A 16,347-nucleotide genomic window follows, 5' to 3' on the forward strand; every position below is an offset into this window, starting at 1 on the left:
ACTGGTTGGCGTGGCAATAGAGATAATGACCAGTTGAGGTGGCAGTGGACATAATGACTGGTTGACATGGCAGTAGATATTGACTGTTTGGCGTGGCAATAGAGATAATGACCAGTTGAGGTGGCAGTGAACATAATGACTGGTTGACATGGCAGTAGATATTGACTGGTTGTTATAGCAGTGGACATAATGACTGGTTGACATGGCAGTGGAGATATTGACTGGTTGGCGTGGTAATGGAGATAATGACCGGTTGAGATGACAGTGGACATAATGACTGGTTGTTGTGGCAGTGTTTAACGAGTTGAGCATCAGGAAGTAGAATTGCCAGTCCCTGGCAGATGGTGGAGAGACAGTAGGAGATGCCTGGAGCTGGACCTTTCCTGGGAGCTCGGGGTAACGGAGTTTGAGCAGATAGGGGCTAGGACCCCCACCCCACCACGACCTTCCAGGTCTCAGGAGATCCCGAGGTTGAGACTTAATATGCCCTTCATGAAGGTAAGGTTACTTCTGATTGGATGAATAATGCACCTTGTGACCTAATCGCCTCGCCAGCATGCTGCTCTCGGCGCTACAAGCAACCCAAGCTCTCATTCTTGTCTGCTCCCACTGCGCTGGCATCGGCACCCTGCTGTGGCAGTGCTTGGGGTGCAGGAGGGTCTCTGGTCTCCCCGGGCCCCCTGCTGGTGTGGCGTGATGAGTCCTCTTACAGATGCCTGTCCTCCTGTCCTCGGTCTCCCTCTCCTTCATGCTGGGGTGTCCCTGAAAATGGTCCTGAAGAGTCCAGTCTTCTGCTGGTCATCTCAGCAGGGCACTCTCAGGGCTCCAAGGTGAAAAGGTTCTTTCTAAAAACGCCTTTGAATGACAATACTGTCTTCTCGATCTGACCCGTTTTTTGTAGTTGTTTTTCATTTCTTGGTCCCTCACTAAACCCGTTAGTCACTTCCTCTTTGTGTAATGCTTTTTTATGTCGATCTCGTTGTGGTAGACTTTCATGAGAAAGATGTGTCCCAATAACATGTGACGTTCCCCTGTCTCGGACGTCTCCTACCTCGGGGTGCTGTCCCACTCAGGTCCCCCGGTAGACACACCCCCCATGGGTGCACTCCAGCGTCACACGTGGGCTATCTTCTCTACATGGTGTCTACATTCTCCACCCAAGACTGAATCCCCATGAGCCCATCTCCCTCAGCAGCCAGGCTGCCATCAGCAATCATCCTCTGACATGAGCACCATGTGTGGAGCTTCTAAGAGCTACGTTTGAAGGTGATGCACTCGCTGGCACATGCCACGCCCTTCTTTCCAGAGTAGACCTTTGGCATCAAAATCGATCCCCAATAGAAGAACAGTCTGCCAGTATTCCCCATGTGTGCTCTGACTGAAGGACAGTTGTGTCAGGAATTGCGGCTTGAGTGCAGCCAGGAAGTGTGTGGGGCAATAGGAACTTCAGTTCCCAGCATGCTTGGGGAAAAACTGTAGTCATCCACGCGGAGCAACAGCCAAAGGCTGATTGCAGGTCCTACTTAAACTACTGGCCACCATGCTCAGGTGTGGCTTATTGAGAGTATGCAGCACGGCGGTCACGAGGAACTATGGAGATAATGATAATGATGTTTTATTTATATAGCGCCTTAATCCAAAGGGCTTTACAGAGCACATATTTACAATATCACCCAACTGAAATTGGTACTTATTTATCGATCTCGGAAGGATGAAAGGCTGAGTTGGCCTTGCCGGGATTTGAACCTGCGACCTGCAGATCCCGCTCAGATTGCAGCAGCAAGCACTCAACCCACTGATCTATCTTACCGTCGGGCTGAGGAACGCCGAAGGAATATTTCACTACCTTCACTCTGGGCAGCGGCGGTGATCCTACTTGGAGGATTCAATGCTCTGCTAAGTTTGGTCCGGGTCTTTTCCCAAGGGAGGCCTGGGCCCTCAGTTACGTGCTGGGAAATCTGATGTGGGCATGTTTTCCTTGTACAGTGCATTTGCTTTTCGGGCAGGCTGATAAGCATTGCGGAATCAGCAGGCATTAAGTGACTTGTTGGATTTAAATGCCATTACACGCAAGGCGGTTCAGTATGAAACCTGTCTTCCCAATTGCCTAAAACTCCAAGTTCATTGTTACGTTTGTTTTGGGAGCCTTACGGGCAGCATTAAGATGCTCTATTCCATGTTTGTGATTTATGTTTGCTTACGCTCGCCCATCGGGCCGTGTGTGTGTCTCATTCATGAAGGGAGTCATTCCCGTGTATGTTTCATTCCCGCTTGCTTAGTGATTAAGTGTGGCAACATCCCAATGTGTTACTTGTATTATCTCAGTGTGGCAATATGTTTTATGATACTATGTGACATCTACGCACATGCTTCATGTTACATGTGCATGCTTCATGTGTCAAGGTTTGCTAAAGCATCAGGTTGTGTAAGGAGGTACAGGGCAGGAATTGGTCGTGGAAATTTACTTAAGAATGGTGCTTGCAGGAACTACTGCAGTCCCAAGCCTTACAGTGCACAGGGGTTGCAGTAAGCTGTTTTAAAGTGCATATCTATGTGTTTTTGGTATGTTTCCTTGAAACCCCTTACCTTGTTTCCCGGTTTCTCTAATATCCCATCCCTATCCACAACATCTCCCTAATCCCTCCTTCCCCCACTGGCTGCCACATGGTCCCCTGTGATTCTAATATCAGGAGCCCGTGCCAACCACGGGTGGAGGGGTCAATCTATTTGGCTTCTGTGGTTCGGGGGAGAGTGTTGTTCCCTTACCCCCCCTCACCCTGTATGATTCTTGACAAGTTGGCAACTCGGTACTAGGAGAAGGCCACCACGTAGATGAACGAGGTCCTGTCTGAGACCCTCCATTCCCTTTGGCCGATGTGAGCTACTGGCTGATTCTTCTTAGCGCTTAGGTTGTTTCTGCTCCCCTAAAACCTCAACGAGCACCCACTGAGTGTGGGGGAGCAGAAGCACTGATACTACAGAATCATGTCATCAGCTAATAGAAGTTACTTTTAAACATAAATATCATTTAAGATTATTTTCAGATTGTGCCCCCAGAATGCCTTATAGCAGGAACGTGCAGCCTTCGGCTCTCCAGATCTTTTGGACTGCAACTCCCATGACCCTTTTCCATTGGATATACTGGCTAGGGGTGATGGGTGTTGAAGTACAAAGATCTGGACTACAACTCCCAAGACCCCTTTCCATTGGATATACTGGCTAGGGGTGATGGATGTTGAAGTACAAACATCTGGACTAAAACTCCTATGACCCCTTTCCATTGGATATACTGGCTAGGGCTGATGGGTGTTGAAGTACAAACATCTGGACTACAGCTCCTATGACCCCTTTCCATTGGATATACTGGCTAGGGCTGATGGGTGCTGGATATCCTATCTAGGGCTCATGGGTATTGTAATAAAACATCTGGACTGCAACTCCTATTACCCTTTCCATTGGATATACTGGCTAGGGCTGATGGGTGTTGAAGTACAAGCATCTGGACTACAACTCCTATGACCCCTTTCCATTGTATATACTGGTTAGGGCTGATGAGTGTTGAAGTACAAACATCTGGACTACAACTCCTACGACCCCTTTCCATTGGATATACTGGCTAGGGCTGATGGGTGTTGAAGTACAAGCATCTGGACTACAACTCCTATGACCCCTTTCCATTGGATATACTGGCTAGGGCTGATGGGTGTTGGATATCCTAGAAAGGGCTCATGGGTATTGTAATACAAACATCTGGCCTACAACTCCCATGACCCCTTTCCATTGGATATACTGGCCAGGGTTTATGGGTGTTTTAGTCCAAAACATCTGGAGAGCCAAAGGTTGGAGACCCCGGCCTTGAAATCCATTTCTTGGCACCCTAACCAGGACTTCATACTTGACTGGCTGCAATCCCTGTTCTGAGATCACGAACCTGCACCACCTGCTTTACATGAAAAGGCCGGTCTGTCCAGGTTTACGTGAAGAGGCTGGTCTGTCCAGGTTTACATGAAAAGGCCGGTCTGTCCAGGTTTACACGGAAATGCCGGTCTGTCCAGGTTTACGTGAAGAGGCTGGTCTGTCCAGGTTTACATGAAAAGGCTGGTGTGCCCAGATATGCACGTGGAAAAATATCAAAAAGGAACTACCTAAATGTTGAGTTGTTCCCGTGATGCCACAAATGAAACCACTGCATGCAATTCTGCACACATTAAACAGTCTGCATTTTAATGGTTTAACCCAGTGAAACAATTCTATGCTCAGACTGATATTTCGGCACCAAAACCTTTAGCACGTGGCATCATTCTCCCACTCATTCCTACGGAAAGTTTGGAGAATCTGGTTACATCCCCCTTCAGTCCTCTGGTTTGAAAGGTGCATGCAACAATGATAGGTTTCCTTGTCCAGTACTAGTTCCATAGCATTGTCTGGTTTTAGAAGTGTGTGTTTACCGTGTCATTGAGAGAGCTCCCATGCCAGTTGCACAGCAGCAGGATCCTATTGGCTCTAGTCTGGAGGCGGGGCTGCATCCTTACATCCCATTCCCCCCATCATTCTCCATCATCAAACATTTCTATTGCTTTTTGCCCATCAGCTTGTTCATTCTCCTTCTTCCCTTTGATGGTTCATCATCACCCTTCACTTTACCCATTAGTGCATCACCTCTTTCATAGTCCCGCCTCCCCCCTTTATGGTCCAGTATCCCCCATTTCATTGCATGCCATTACCTCTTTCATAGTCCCACCTCACCCCCTTTATGGTCCAGTATCCCCCATTTCATTGCCTGCCATCACCTCTTTCATAGTTCACTACCTTGTTTATTCTCTACCTCCCCTTTGATGGTTCCTCCTTACCCTTTACAGTGATCATTAGTGCATCACCTTTTTCATAGTCTGTCATCACCTCTTTCATTGTCCATCCCCTCTGCTGCCTTTCCTCCTCCCCTTTTCATTGTGCGTCATTGCCTATTTCATTGTCCACCACCTCCTTCGTAGCCACCCTGACCACTTTCCTTACCCCTTTCACCCTTCAATGCTCATCATTGCCCATCGCAACATTCATTCTCTTGCTCCTCTTTGATGGTTCATCATCATCCTTTACAGTGACCTAGCACATTATGACTAACATTGTTCATCACCTCTTTCATTCTCCATTGCCTACTTCAAATTCTCTCTTCACTTCTTTCATTGCCCATTATCAGCCCTTTTCTGTGCCCATCATTGCCTCTTGTATTGCCCATAGCCCCATGCATTCTCAAAGCTCCTCTTTGATGGTTCATTCTCATCCTTTAGTGGCCATTCGCGCATTGTCACTTACATTACCCATTACCTCTATAATAGTGCCTCATCGCCCCATTTATTGTCCATGTTCAACCCTTTCATTGTTTCCCATTGCCTCTTTCATTCACCATCACCTCATTCATGATTGATCCCCCCTGTCTCTGATTTTCCCTCACCACTCTTTTCATTGGCCATTAACACATCACCTCTTTCATTCTCCATTGTCTGGTTAATGGTCCCTTGTCACTCCTTGCATTGCCCGCTGTTATGAAGTTGTCTTACTGTATGTAAATAGTTCTGCCCAAAATGAATAGGTGATGCAGATAAGTACTTCTCTGTGTGTGGAAGATAAGTATGAAAAAGTGTTTAGAAAAGAGATGTGTAAAGTGAGAGGTATTCAGCATCAGATTGTGGTGAAGAAGGGATGTGTTCCCATGAGAACAAAGTTGAGATCTGTTCCTTTCGCTTTGAGAGAGTTAGTAAAGAAAGAACTGGAGAAATTGACAAAAATGGGTGTGATTGAAAGAGCTGGTGGTGTGGAATGGATCTCTCCACTAGTGATTGTTAAAAGGCCATCTGGAGATTTGAGATTGTGTGTGGATTTAAGGCAGGTAAATAAAGCGATTATGGTTGATAGACATCCATTGCCCAATATGAGCGAAATGTTATCGATGGTTGGGCAGGGAAACATCTTTTCCAAACTTGATGTGGCGTCTGCATACCATCAGGTTGAGCTTGAAGAGAAGTCCAGAAAGTTAACGGCTTTCATCACTCATGAAGGTGTATTTCAGTACAAGCGTATGCCATTGGGCTGGTATCTGCATCCTCCTTTTTTCTGAAAATTATGGATAGGTTGTTCGGCAAAATAAGTGGTGTATTTTGCTTTCAAGATGACATTCTAGTATCTGGAGAGAATGTGGAGGAACATGATCAGAGATTAAGTGAAGTGTTGAAACTTTTGAGTGAGAGGGGCATAACTCTAAGGAAAGAAAAGTGTGTATTTCGTGGTGACAATGTAGAGTACCTGGGACATGTAATATCTGCCCAGGGTATAAAGCCGAAAGACCCAATGGTTGCTGCTATCAAAGAGGTTGCAGATCCCAAGAACAAAGGAGAATTACGATCTTTCCTTGGAATGTTATGAGTTTTATCAAAAATGTATAAAAAACTATTCAGAAAAGGTCACTGAGATGAGAAAGTTATTGGGGAAAAGTGAAGAGTTTTTGTGGAATGTTGCGTGCCAGATGGAATTTAAAAAGATTAAGGAGGAAATAAATCTGGCTGAACCTTTAAAGAAATTTGACACGAGAAGAAAGTGTGTGCTCACCGTTGATGCGAGCGATGTGGGTTTAGGGGTGGTTTGTCCCAAATTAAGACCGAGGGAGCTGAAGAAATGATTGCGCATGCCTCTAGAACATTGAGAGGTGTGGAATTGAGGTACTCAGTCCTGGAAAAGGAGGCCTTAGGTTGTTTATGGGCGATTGAGAAGTTCAGAAGTTTAGTATGGGGCACACATTTTGTGATTAGAACCGACCACAGGCCATTAAAGTTGATTTTTGAAAATAAAGGATTAGATAAAATATCCCGGAGAGTTGCGGGATGGGTTACCAGATTACAGTGTCATAACTTTGAGGTAGTGGTAATATCAGGAAAAGAAAATGTATTTGCGGATTGTTTGTCCAGATTGGTGATGAAAGAGAATGAAGAGAGTCAAGATGAGGAAATCGAAATGGTTTTTGCCAACACTGATAATGTGGTATGTAAGGAGGAATGGGTAAGAGCAGTAGATAATGATGAATTGTTGTCAAAAGTGAAAATGTATATTCAAAGTTATTGGCCCAGAAAAAGTGAGTTGGGTGTGAAGGAAAGGCCCTTTTGGGAAGTTAGAGAGGAAATGAGTATTGAAGCCGGCATTGTGTTTAGGTGGGGCAAAGCTCTGGTGCCCCAGGAGATCCGCCACAGGATGATTGATATAGCCCATAAAGGTCACATAGGGATCAGCAAAACAAAAGCAGTTTTGAGGGTGGATTATTGGTGGCCCGGATTTGACAAGGAGGTGGAAAAGAGATTGAAATATCATATAGAATGTGCTGAGAGTGGTAAAGGGGTAGTGAAGAAACAGCCCATAATATTTATGAATATCCTGGGAAGAATGTGGGAGGAGGTGGCATTTGATGCTTTGGGTCCCATGGAAATGGACTATGGAAAAGGAAGGTTCATATTGGTAATGGTTGATGCATTCTCCCGCTGGTGTGAGTATAAGATAGTTAGAGACATAGATGGAGGTAGTATTGCTAAGTTTTTACGCAAGGTACTTGGGAGAGAAGGATATTCTGAAGGATAATGCTCTTCAGTTTATGGGAGGATGCTTTAAAGAATATGTGAGGAATTGTGGCATAATGCATAATAAGGCTGCATCGTACCATCCCGAAGGGAATGGGTTGGTGGAAAGAATGAACAGATGTGTTATGGAGGGTGTTCGATTGGCGAAAGCGTGTGGTGTTAGTAGGAGTTTGGCAGTAGAAGAAAGAATGGGTGCGTTGAGAATGGCACTGCATTCTGTTACAGGAGTTTCACCATTTGAATTGATGAGAGGGCGCAAAGGATATTCTTTGGTGTGTCGCTCTTGTATGGGCAGGGGAGTGGAATCAGATTGTGGGATTGAAAAGTTGAGAAAAGGTCTCAGAAATAAGAAAGAGCAGTTTGTTATGAGGGAGAACCGCAGAAGAGGGAATAAGGAACTCAGAATGGAATGTGGAGATTATGTGAGGATCAGGAAGGCGGAGATCAAGAAGAAGGGAGATCCATTGTATTTGGATCCAATATGTGTGGTAGCAGTGTTGAGGGGTGCTGTGAGGGTAAGTGGAGGACAAGTTTGAAATACAAATAGAATCGCTGTGGTGAGAAGATCGTGTGGGTAATAAGAGAGGGTGATATGTTATGAAGTTGTCTCACTGTCTCACTGTATGTAAATAGTTATGGCCATGCTTGCTATTCATAGCGAGCAGGGTGTTCATTGTGCATTATAGTTCTATGTGGAATGTCACAGTGTAATATAATAATATAGTCCTGAGCAGGATGTCATAGCCTGCCTGTGTCCAGAGAATGTTTACTCTTAATGTGGCTTCTATTACTGTTTGCACTAGCCAGCTAGGTGTAAGGTTGAGCCTTGCCTGGTTTGTGGTCCCTTGTCACTCCTTTCATTGCCCATTCTCACCTCTTTCATTGTTGACCATTGCCTCTTTCATTACCCATCAGCTAGTTCATTCTAAATCTCCCCTTTTATGGTTCATCAGCACCCTTTCATTTGCCATTCACACATCACCTCTTTAATTGTCCATATCCCCTTGCATTCTCTATCATCACCCCTTTCATAGCCATCCATCACCTCTTCCAGTGCCAATAATCAGTTCTGTCATTGCCCATCCTCACATCCCTTTGTTCATACTCCAGCAACACCCCTTTCACTGTCTTTCAAACACTCTGGATGGGGCATTTTACAACCTGGATCTTCAACCTGTGGCTCTCTAGATGTTTTGAACAAATACTCCCATGATCCCTCCATTAACTATACTGGCTCTGGCTGATGGAAGTAGTAGTCCAAAACATCTGGAGAAAAAAAAGTTGCAGGCAGACCCCTGCCCTACAACATAGGACACACAGGATGGACCTATGGACAACTTGGGTTGCACCCATCCATGGAAATACACACCCTCACTCAGCAGTCTTCATTCTGTGACGCAGCAGGTGTTTTGGACTTCGATTCCCATAATCCCTCATTATTGACTATGCTGGCTTAGGCAGAGGGGAGTTGTAGTCCAAAACCTCTGGAGAGCCAAAGGCCGCTGACCCCTACTCTGGCCCTTTAAGTGAATTTCATGTCTAATACCAGTGCAATGATTATATTTATTTTGACTGCTTTATTTGAAAGCTTGGCGCATTCACTGATGACTACGAATGAATGTGTTCACCTTTAGACATTTACAGGATAAAGCTAATCGAGGCTGAAATGAAAGTGTGCAAAGAATAATGTATGTCTGCTAGTTGTTGTGGGAGCATGTGTGTGGGGAGTGTGTAGCGTTAGGTGGCAGCGAGGGTGCGCCTTTCCCTTCACACCTGTGAATTCCATCCCAGAGAAACCCGTGTCAGGATTCCCCATTCCCGGAGCTTCCCATCCCCCGCCAGAAGAAAAAAAAACAATCACTTTATTATGTATCAAATAACTTTATCCAGAAAACACAATGCATTTAAAAGTGTATTCAGCGCCCCGCCCCGCCCCTTCATCCCCAAATCTCAACATCCACTGACACAGAATAATTAAGAGATAAATAGAGTGTTGATACACATAAATTATGCACTATTGTGAGTTAAGTGTCTGCTCAGAGGGGGGAAGTCGTAACTAAGGCTAGCCCCCCTCAGCCCCCTCACCCCCCGCTCGCAGGACTATTGCAGGCTGAAGCCGCCAGTCTTTTGCTCTGCTCTCTTCCTCCCCTCCCTGTGGGAGTGGGCCCCGATTGTGGGCCAGTGGGTCCGTCCCTATGCACAGTCTGGCGAATGTAGTCTTTGCCTTGTAAATACGGGCCCTACTCATACCCTTCTCGTTCTCCTACTTCCGCGCTCGGCCATTTTGCTGACCGCCATGCGCTCATACAGCCGCCATGATGCGCTCTGCGGGGCTGAGCTCCGCCTCGGAACACGAGGAGTCTGGGCTGTAGCCCACATCCGTGCTGTGGTGCAGGAAGTCCGGGCTGCTCTCGCGTTGCTCCAGCTCAGCGCCCTCGTCATCTTCTTCTGCGTCTTCCTCGTGGTCCGCGCCGGCTCCTGCTGGGATTCGGGACTCCTTTGCCAGTCTCCCTATGGTCTTGCTACCCCCTTTCTGCTTTTCTACCTCGGCCTGAGCCTGTTGCTCCTTCGCTTTCCGGCTCCGTTTCCACTTCATCCTCCGATTCTGGAACCAGATCTTGACCTGCGGATACAAGAAGGGAGTTCAGGTGAGTAAGGATAAGGGCAGACAGAGTAATGAAATAAAATACAAAATACAATAAAATACAAAATACAATACAATAAAATACAAAATACAAATACAAAATACAAATAATCCAGGCTGACACTAATTGAGGCCACAGCTAGCAGTCTATACCAGTGCCTAGCCATACCTCTCGTCCCATCAGACGATGGAAATGGTGGTGACATGCTGGGCTTGAGATGTGCTCAAGAGGGCCCCAGTAATGTGGAGGCCCTCAGAGGCTTAGTTTGGGAGAAATAGTCCCTGTGTTCAGGGAGAGAAATGGGTTTGCCAAGCTGGCAGAACAGTTTTATTTATTTAGCATTTGTAAAGCGCACCTAACTTGTAGGTATCTGGGTAGTTGTGCCTGCACTTTGAGTTGGATGTGAATAGGATGCAGTGCGTGCGGGGAAAACATTGGGGAAGAGGTAGCGCAGGGAAAGAGGGGAATCGGTAGATTTTGGGGAGACAATCTCAAGAAACTGGGGTGCAACAGATTTTGGGAGGCCTTTTTAGCATACCTGAATACATTTTGTAGAAGCTTTATTTCAATTTTTAACAAAAGAAAACATATACATTCTTATGATCATCTTCTCACAGTGGGTGTGCAGTCCCGCCACAACAGATTTACTCAGTAGCTCAGTCACAATGTGCAATATCAACTGACATTTTAACACAACATAATTTAGCGACATGTGGGGGACATCAGAAGCCACACCCCCAACCCCTTAGTCATAACTATTCCCACACCCCGCGTCCCGATCCCACAAATTGGTAATTCTTTAGTCAAGCACCTGAACAATTGCTTAGAATCATCATATTGAAGTTATTCAATACCATTGGCTTATAGAAAAGAGGTTCCCTGTTGCCTACAAATTCATGAAACGGGGGCCATACTCTAAGGAATTTTTGGTAACTTCAATTAGTCAGCGCAAATAATTTTTCCATCACGAGGACTCCTCAAATTCTAACCCACCATTGTGCAAGTATCGGCCCCTCTGCAGGCTTCCAATACCGTGCCAGTGTAAATCTAGCCGCAGCGCTCTCTGCTCATGTTCAACACCAGTCACCCCCGGTCAATCCTATTACCTTTCTTGAGGTGACTGAAGCAAGCAGAAGTTCTGGATATACTAAGCAGGATGAAACCCACCAGTTGCAGGGGAGATATCTGCCTTGCTAAAATAGTAAAAGATTGTGCCCAGTCGCTTGCCCCGCTGATTACCAAATTTGTAAATGCTTAGTTTAGTGACATGTTATACAAAAAAAAAAGCAAAAACTCACAGGTGCCTGTCTTAGCAGTCAATACCATTCCATAGTACTTCAGATTTTATTAATCACACATAATCGAATTATTGATAAAAACAATCATAAAAAATGGTCATATCACATAAAACAAATACAAAAGTAAAACAACACAAGTGTATCTATATAGGTGGGTCCTAATAATATGATTTCTCTAAGGTCAAGCAGTGTCAATTGATCACACATAGATACACTTGTGTTGTTGTTTTACTTTTGTATTATGTGTGGTTAATAAATAGAATGTGAAGTACTATGGAATGGTATTGACAGCTAAAGAGGATATCCTTTTAGACAGGCACCTGTGAGTTTTTGAACTTCTTTTTGTATAATATAGACACTTCCCCATGGAGTAAGAAGTTGTGAATCCCCCACTGTGGACTAAGCCGATTTGAGAATAGTAGTTTAGTGACATGTCAGTACCCATAGAAGTCAAGCAAGCATGGATCACTCCTGCTTTGAAGAAGCCTTCATTGGACCCATGTATAGCAGGCAATTATCGCCCGATCATGAACTCCCCCTTCCTTCTGAAGGTACTGGACAAAATACACATTGACAGATTCAGGCGTTTCTGAATGCACATAGCACACTAGGCCAGAAGCAATCAGGCTTTTGGAGTCCACCTTGCTGGACCTTAAGACAAACATTTTTTCAATCTATGGACAAGGGTAAAATCATTCAAAGGTTTGTCATCCCACAAAGCAAGGGTAAAACATATTTGCTGATGCTCCTGGACCTGACGGCCACGTTTGACCTGGTATATCATTTATTTTAGCCAGTAGCCTGCTAGAGCGGGCCTTTTTCTCCAGTGAAGCGGTCGGCTGGGTACTATTGTTTCTGTCAGACCAGACTGCCAATTTTTTCCATGAGGATGCCAAGTCAGAAGGATTTGCCCTAAAGTGCGGAGTGTCGCAAGGCTCGTGCCTCTCTCCTACCCTTTTCAATATATTCATGCTCAGACTCTTTGATCAACTTGAGGGTGAGGGTGAGGGTAACTCTTACGCTAACTACGCTGACGATACTCAGTGTCTTTTTTCACTTTCAGGTTATTACATCAAAGACACTGAGCTCGTCAATGCCACGTATAACCAAATCCATCTCTGGATGTTGGTTAATAGCCTAGCCCTGAACAACTCTAAAACAGAGATCATAATCCAGGGCACTGGCCCTAAATTGCGCCATCTTGATCAAGCCTTTCAAATCGCAGACTGTCTTCTCCCTACCCTCAATAAAGTGAAAGCCTTGGGTTTTACCATTGATCCAGAGCTCTCAACGAGGGCCCATACCAGCTGCTCAGTGTCAAACATGACGTATTACATGAAACTACTGGCCCAATTTAAACAGTACCCTGATGTAGCCAGCTGTGCTACTCTAGCCAGGGATATCATTGGAAGCCGCCTGGACTATTGTGCCAATACTTTACTGGGTGCTGGAAAAGATGAACTAAACCGTCTGCAAGTTGTTCAGAACAATGCAGCGAGGGTTGCAATAGGTCTGTGTAAAACTGATCATGTGTAAACAGCTCGGAGAGTATTGCACTGACTCCCTGTAGCAAAGAGAGATGAGTTTCGTACCCTATGCATTGCACACTCCTGCTTGTATGGCAGAAGTCCATCCTTCCTGGCAGCTCAGCTTAAATGGCTACCGGATAGACGTAGTCTTAGATCCAACAACATTGGTCCTACTCCATATACCCAAGGCAAAACAGACACAGGTAAAACATTGATGTTTTCCATTTTCGACCCTTCGCCTATGGAATACCCTTTGCTCGAACCGAGGTTATGCCCTAGTCTGTCCAGTCTCACACATAAGCTGAAAACCTTCCTTTTTGAATGAAAACTGACCCCTGCCTTGCCTTGCCTTACCTCCCACTGGTTCTCTCTCCTGATTCATTGCTTTTTATGTTCTGTATTGTTTGATAGTCTTAGCGCTCCCATGCCTTTATTCCAGCCCTTTAGAAATAAAATAAATAAATAAATACATTCAGCAGATGTGTGATTACATCTGTTTGGGCACCTCTCGCTGCATATAGCCCCTCAGATACAGCACCCAATATCAAAACCACAGGCCCTGCTGAACACATTTTAAGGTCGGTTGAGACGTTAAAAAACAGTGTGAAATGTTTCTGGCCCAGAGACCGAATGGTCAGAGCCTCGCGTTCGTGGACAGTATGAGGGAGTTTGAGGTCAACTTGGAACATAAGCATGAGGTACATGAGAGGTGCGAGGAGTTGGGGACACACTGGCAGGCACTGTGAGGATCATGGAGAACATGAAAGGGCAGTGTGAGGAGTGAGGAGCCGTGCTTGGAAAATGTGACGAGCTTGGATCCCATGGAGAGGAAGTGTGAGGAGCTTTGGGCTTATGGGCAGTGTGACTAACTGAGGGCATGGACGGTCAGTGTGAGGTGCTTGGGGCACAAGGACAAGTGGTGTGAGGCGCTTTAGTCACCAAGCCAGACAATGTGAAGAGCTTGGGGGGGGGGGTCATAGGCAGTGTGGTTTGCTGGCAGCATGGGCAGATGGGGGCTTATGATCAGTGTGGCTATGTGGGGAAATGGACAGCTATTTTGAGGAGCTTGGACTTCATGGACAGACAGTGTGAGGAGCTTAGGGAAAATGCACATACAATGTCAGGAGCTTGGGGAACACGCACAGTCAAGAGCTGGGGACCATGCACAGACAGTGTGAGGAGCTGGGGAACATGGACTGACACTGTGAGGAGCTTGGGAAACATGCAAATACAGTGTGAGGAGCAGAGAAACACAGACTGTGTGAGGAGCGTGGGGAACATGCACAGGCAGTGTGAGTAGTTGGGAAACATGGACTGACAGTGTGAGTAGCTGGGACACATGGACTGACAGTGTGAGAAGCTTGGGGAACATGCACGGACAGTGTGAGAAGCTTGGGGAACATGCACGGACAGTGTGAGTAGCTGGGAAACATGGACTGACAGTGTAAGTAGCTGGGAAACATGGACTGACAGTGCGAGTATTTTCGGGAACATGCGCAGTGTGAGGAATTTAGGGAACATGCACAGACAGTGCGAGGAGCTTCAGAAACATGCACAGAAAGTGTGGGGAGCTGGGAAACATGGACTGACAGTGTGAGGAGCTTAGGGAACATGCACAGACACTGTGAAGAGCTCCAGGAACATGCACAGACAGTGTGAGGAGCTGGGAAACATGGACTGACAGTGTGAGGAGCTTAGGGAACATGCACAGACACTGTGAAGAGCTCCAGGAACATGCACAGACAGTGTGAGGAGCTGGGAAACATGGACTGACAGTGTGAGGAGCTTAGGGAACATGCACAGACACTGTGAGGAGCTCCAGGAACATGCACAGACACTGTGAGGAGCTCCAGGAACATGCACAGACACTGTGAGGAGCTCCAGGAACATGCACAGACAGTGTGAGGAGCTGGGAAACATGGACTGACAGTGTGAGGAGCTTGGGGAACATGCACAGACAGTGTGAGGAGCTTTGCGATCATGCACAGTGTGAGGAGCTGGGAAACATGGACTGACAGTGTGAGGAGCTTGGGGAACATGCACAGACAGTGTGAGGAGCTTTGCGATCATGCACAGTGTGAGGAGCTGGGAAACATGCACAGACAATGTGGGGAGCTTGGGGAACACACGCAGTGTGAGGAGCTGGGGAACATGCACAGACAGTATGAGGAGCTTCAGGAACATGCACAGGCAGTGTGAGGAGTCCCAGGCATGTGGTAATCTGGAAAAGGTGACCGATGTTTTGAGGAGCTTGGGGCACTTGGTTGGACGTTGTGCATGGTGTGGGGTTCATAGGCAGTGTGGTTGGCTGGGAAACAGGGACTGGCAGTGTGAGGAGCTGGGGAACATGCACGGACAGTGTGAGGAGCTGGGGAACATGCACAGTGTGGGGAGCTGGGAAACATGGACTGACAGTGTGAGAAGCTTGGGGAACATGCACAGACAGTGTGAGGAGCTTGGGGAACATGCACAGACAGTGTGAGGAGCTTGGGGAACATGGACTGACAGTGTGAGGAGCTGGGAAACATGGACCGACAGTGTGAGGAGCTTGGGGAACATGCACAGACAGTGTGAGGAGCTTTGCGATCATGCACAGTGTGAGGAGCTGGGGAACATGCACCGACAGTGAGGCGCTTGAGGAACATGCACAGACAATGTGGGGAGCTTGGGGAACACACGCAGTGTGAGGAGCTGGGGAACATGCACAGACAGTATGAGGAGCTTCAGGAACATGCACAGGCAGTGTGAGGAGTCCCAGGCATGTGGTCATCTGGAAAAGGTGACCGATGTTTTGAGGAGTTTGGGGCACTTGGTTGGACGTTGTGCATGGTGTGGGGTTCATAGGCAGTGTGGTTGGCTGGGAAACAGGGACTGGCAGTGTGAGGAGCTGGGGAACATGCACGGACAGTGTGAGGAGCTGGGGAACATGCACAGTGTGGGGAGCTGGGAAACATGGACTGACAGTGTGAGAAGCTTGGGGAACATGCACAGACAGTGTGAGGAGCTTGGGGAACATGGACTGACACTGTGAGGAGCTGGGAAACATGGACCGACAGTGTGAGGAGCATGGGGAACATGCACAGACAGTGTGAGGAGCTTTGCGATCATGCACAGTGTGAGGAGCTGGGGAACATGCACCGACAGTGTGAGTAACTGGGAAACATGGACTGACAGTGTGAGGAGCTGGGAAACATGGACTGACAGTGTGAGAAGCTTGGGGAACATGCAACGACAGTGTGAGAAGCTTGGGGAACAT

At 46.7% G+C, this 16,347-nt stretch overlaps 1 protein-coding gene across 1 annotated transcript in view; it reads right to left on the reverse strand.

The window, feature by feature from the left end:
• Positions 1-9,701: 9,701 nt before the first annotated feature.
• LOC138489196 (motor neuron and pancreas homeobox 1-like) overlaps positions 9,702-16,347 on the reverse strand; it is a 103,603-nt gene continuing 96,957 nt past the window's right edge. The window contains exon 3 of the mRNA XM_069616862.1: positions 9,702-10,242. Coding sequence (XP_069472963.1) covers positions 9,922-10,242 — 321 coding nt within the window. The 3' untranslated portion in view covers positions 9,702-9,921. The remainder of the gene's footprint in view (positions 10,243-16,347) is intronic.

The sequence above is a fragment of the Ambystoma mexicanum genome, chromosome 9 (assembly GCF_040938575.1).
Source record: "Ambystoma mexicanum isolate Mex_15411 chromosome 9, UKY_AmexF1_1, whole genome shotgun sequence".
NCBI classification, from domain to species: Eukaryota; Metazoa; Chordata; class Amphibia; order Caudata; family Ambystomatidae; genus Ambystoma; species Ambystoma mexicanum.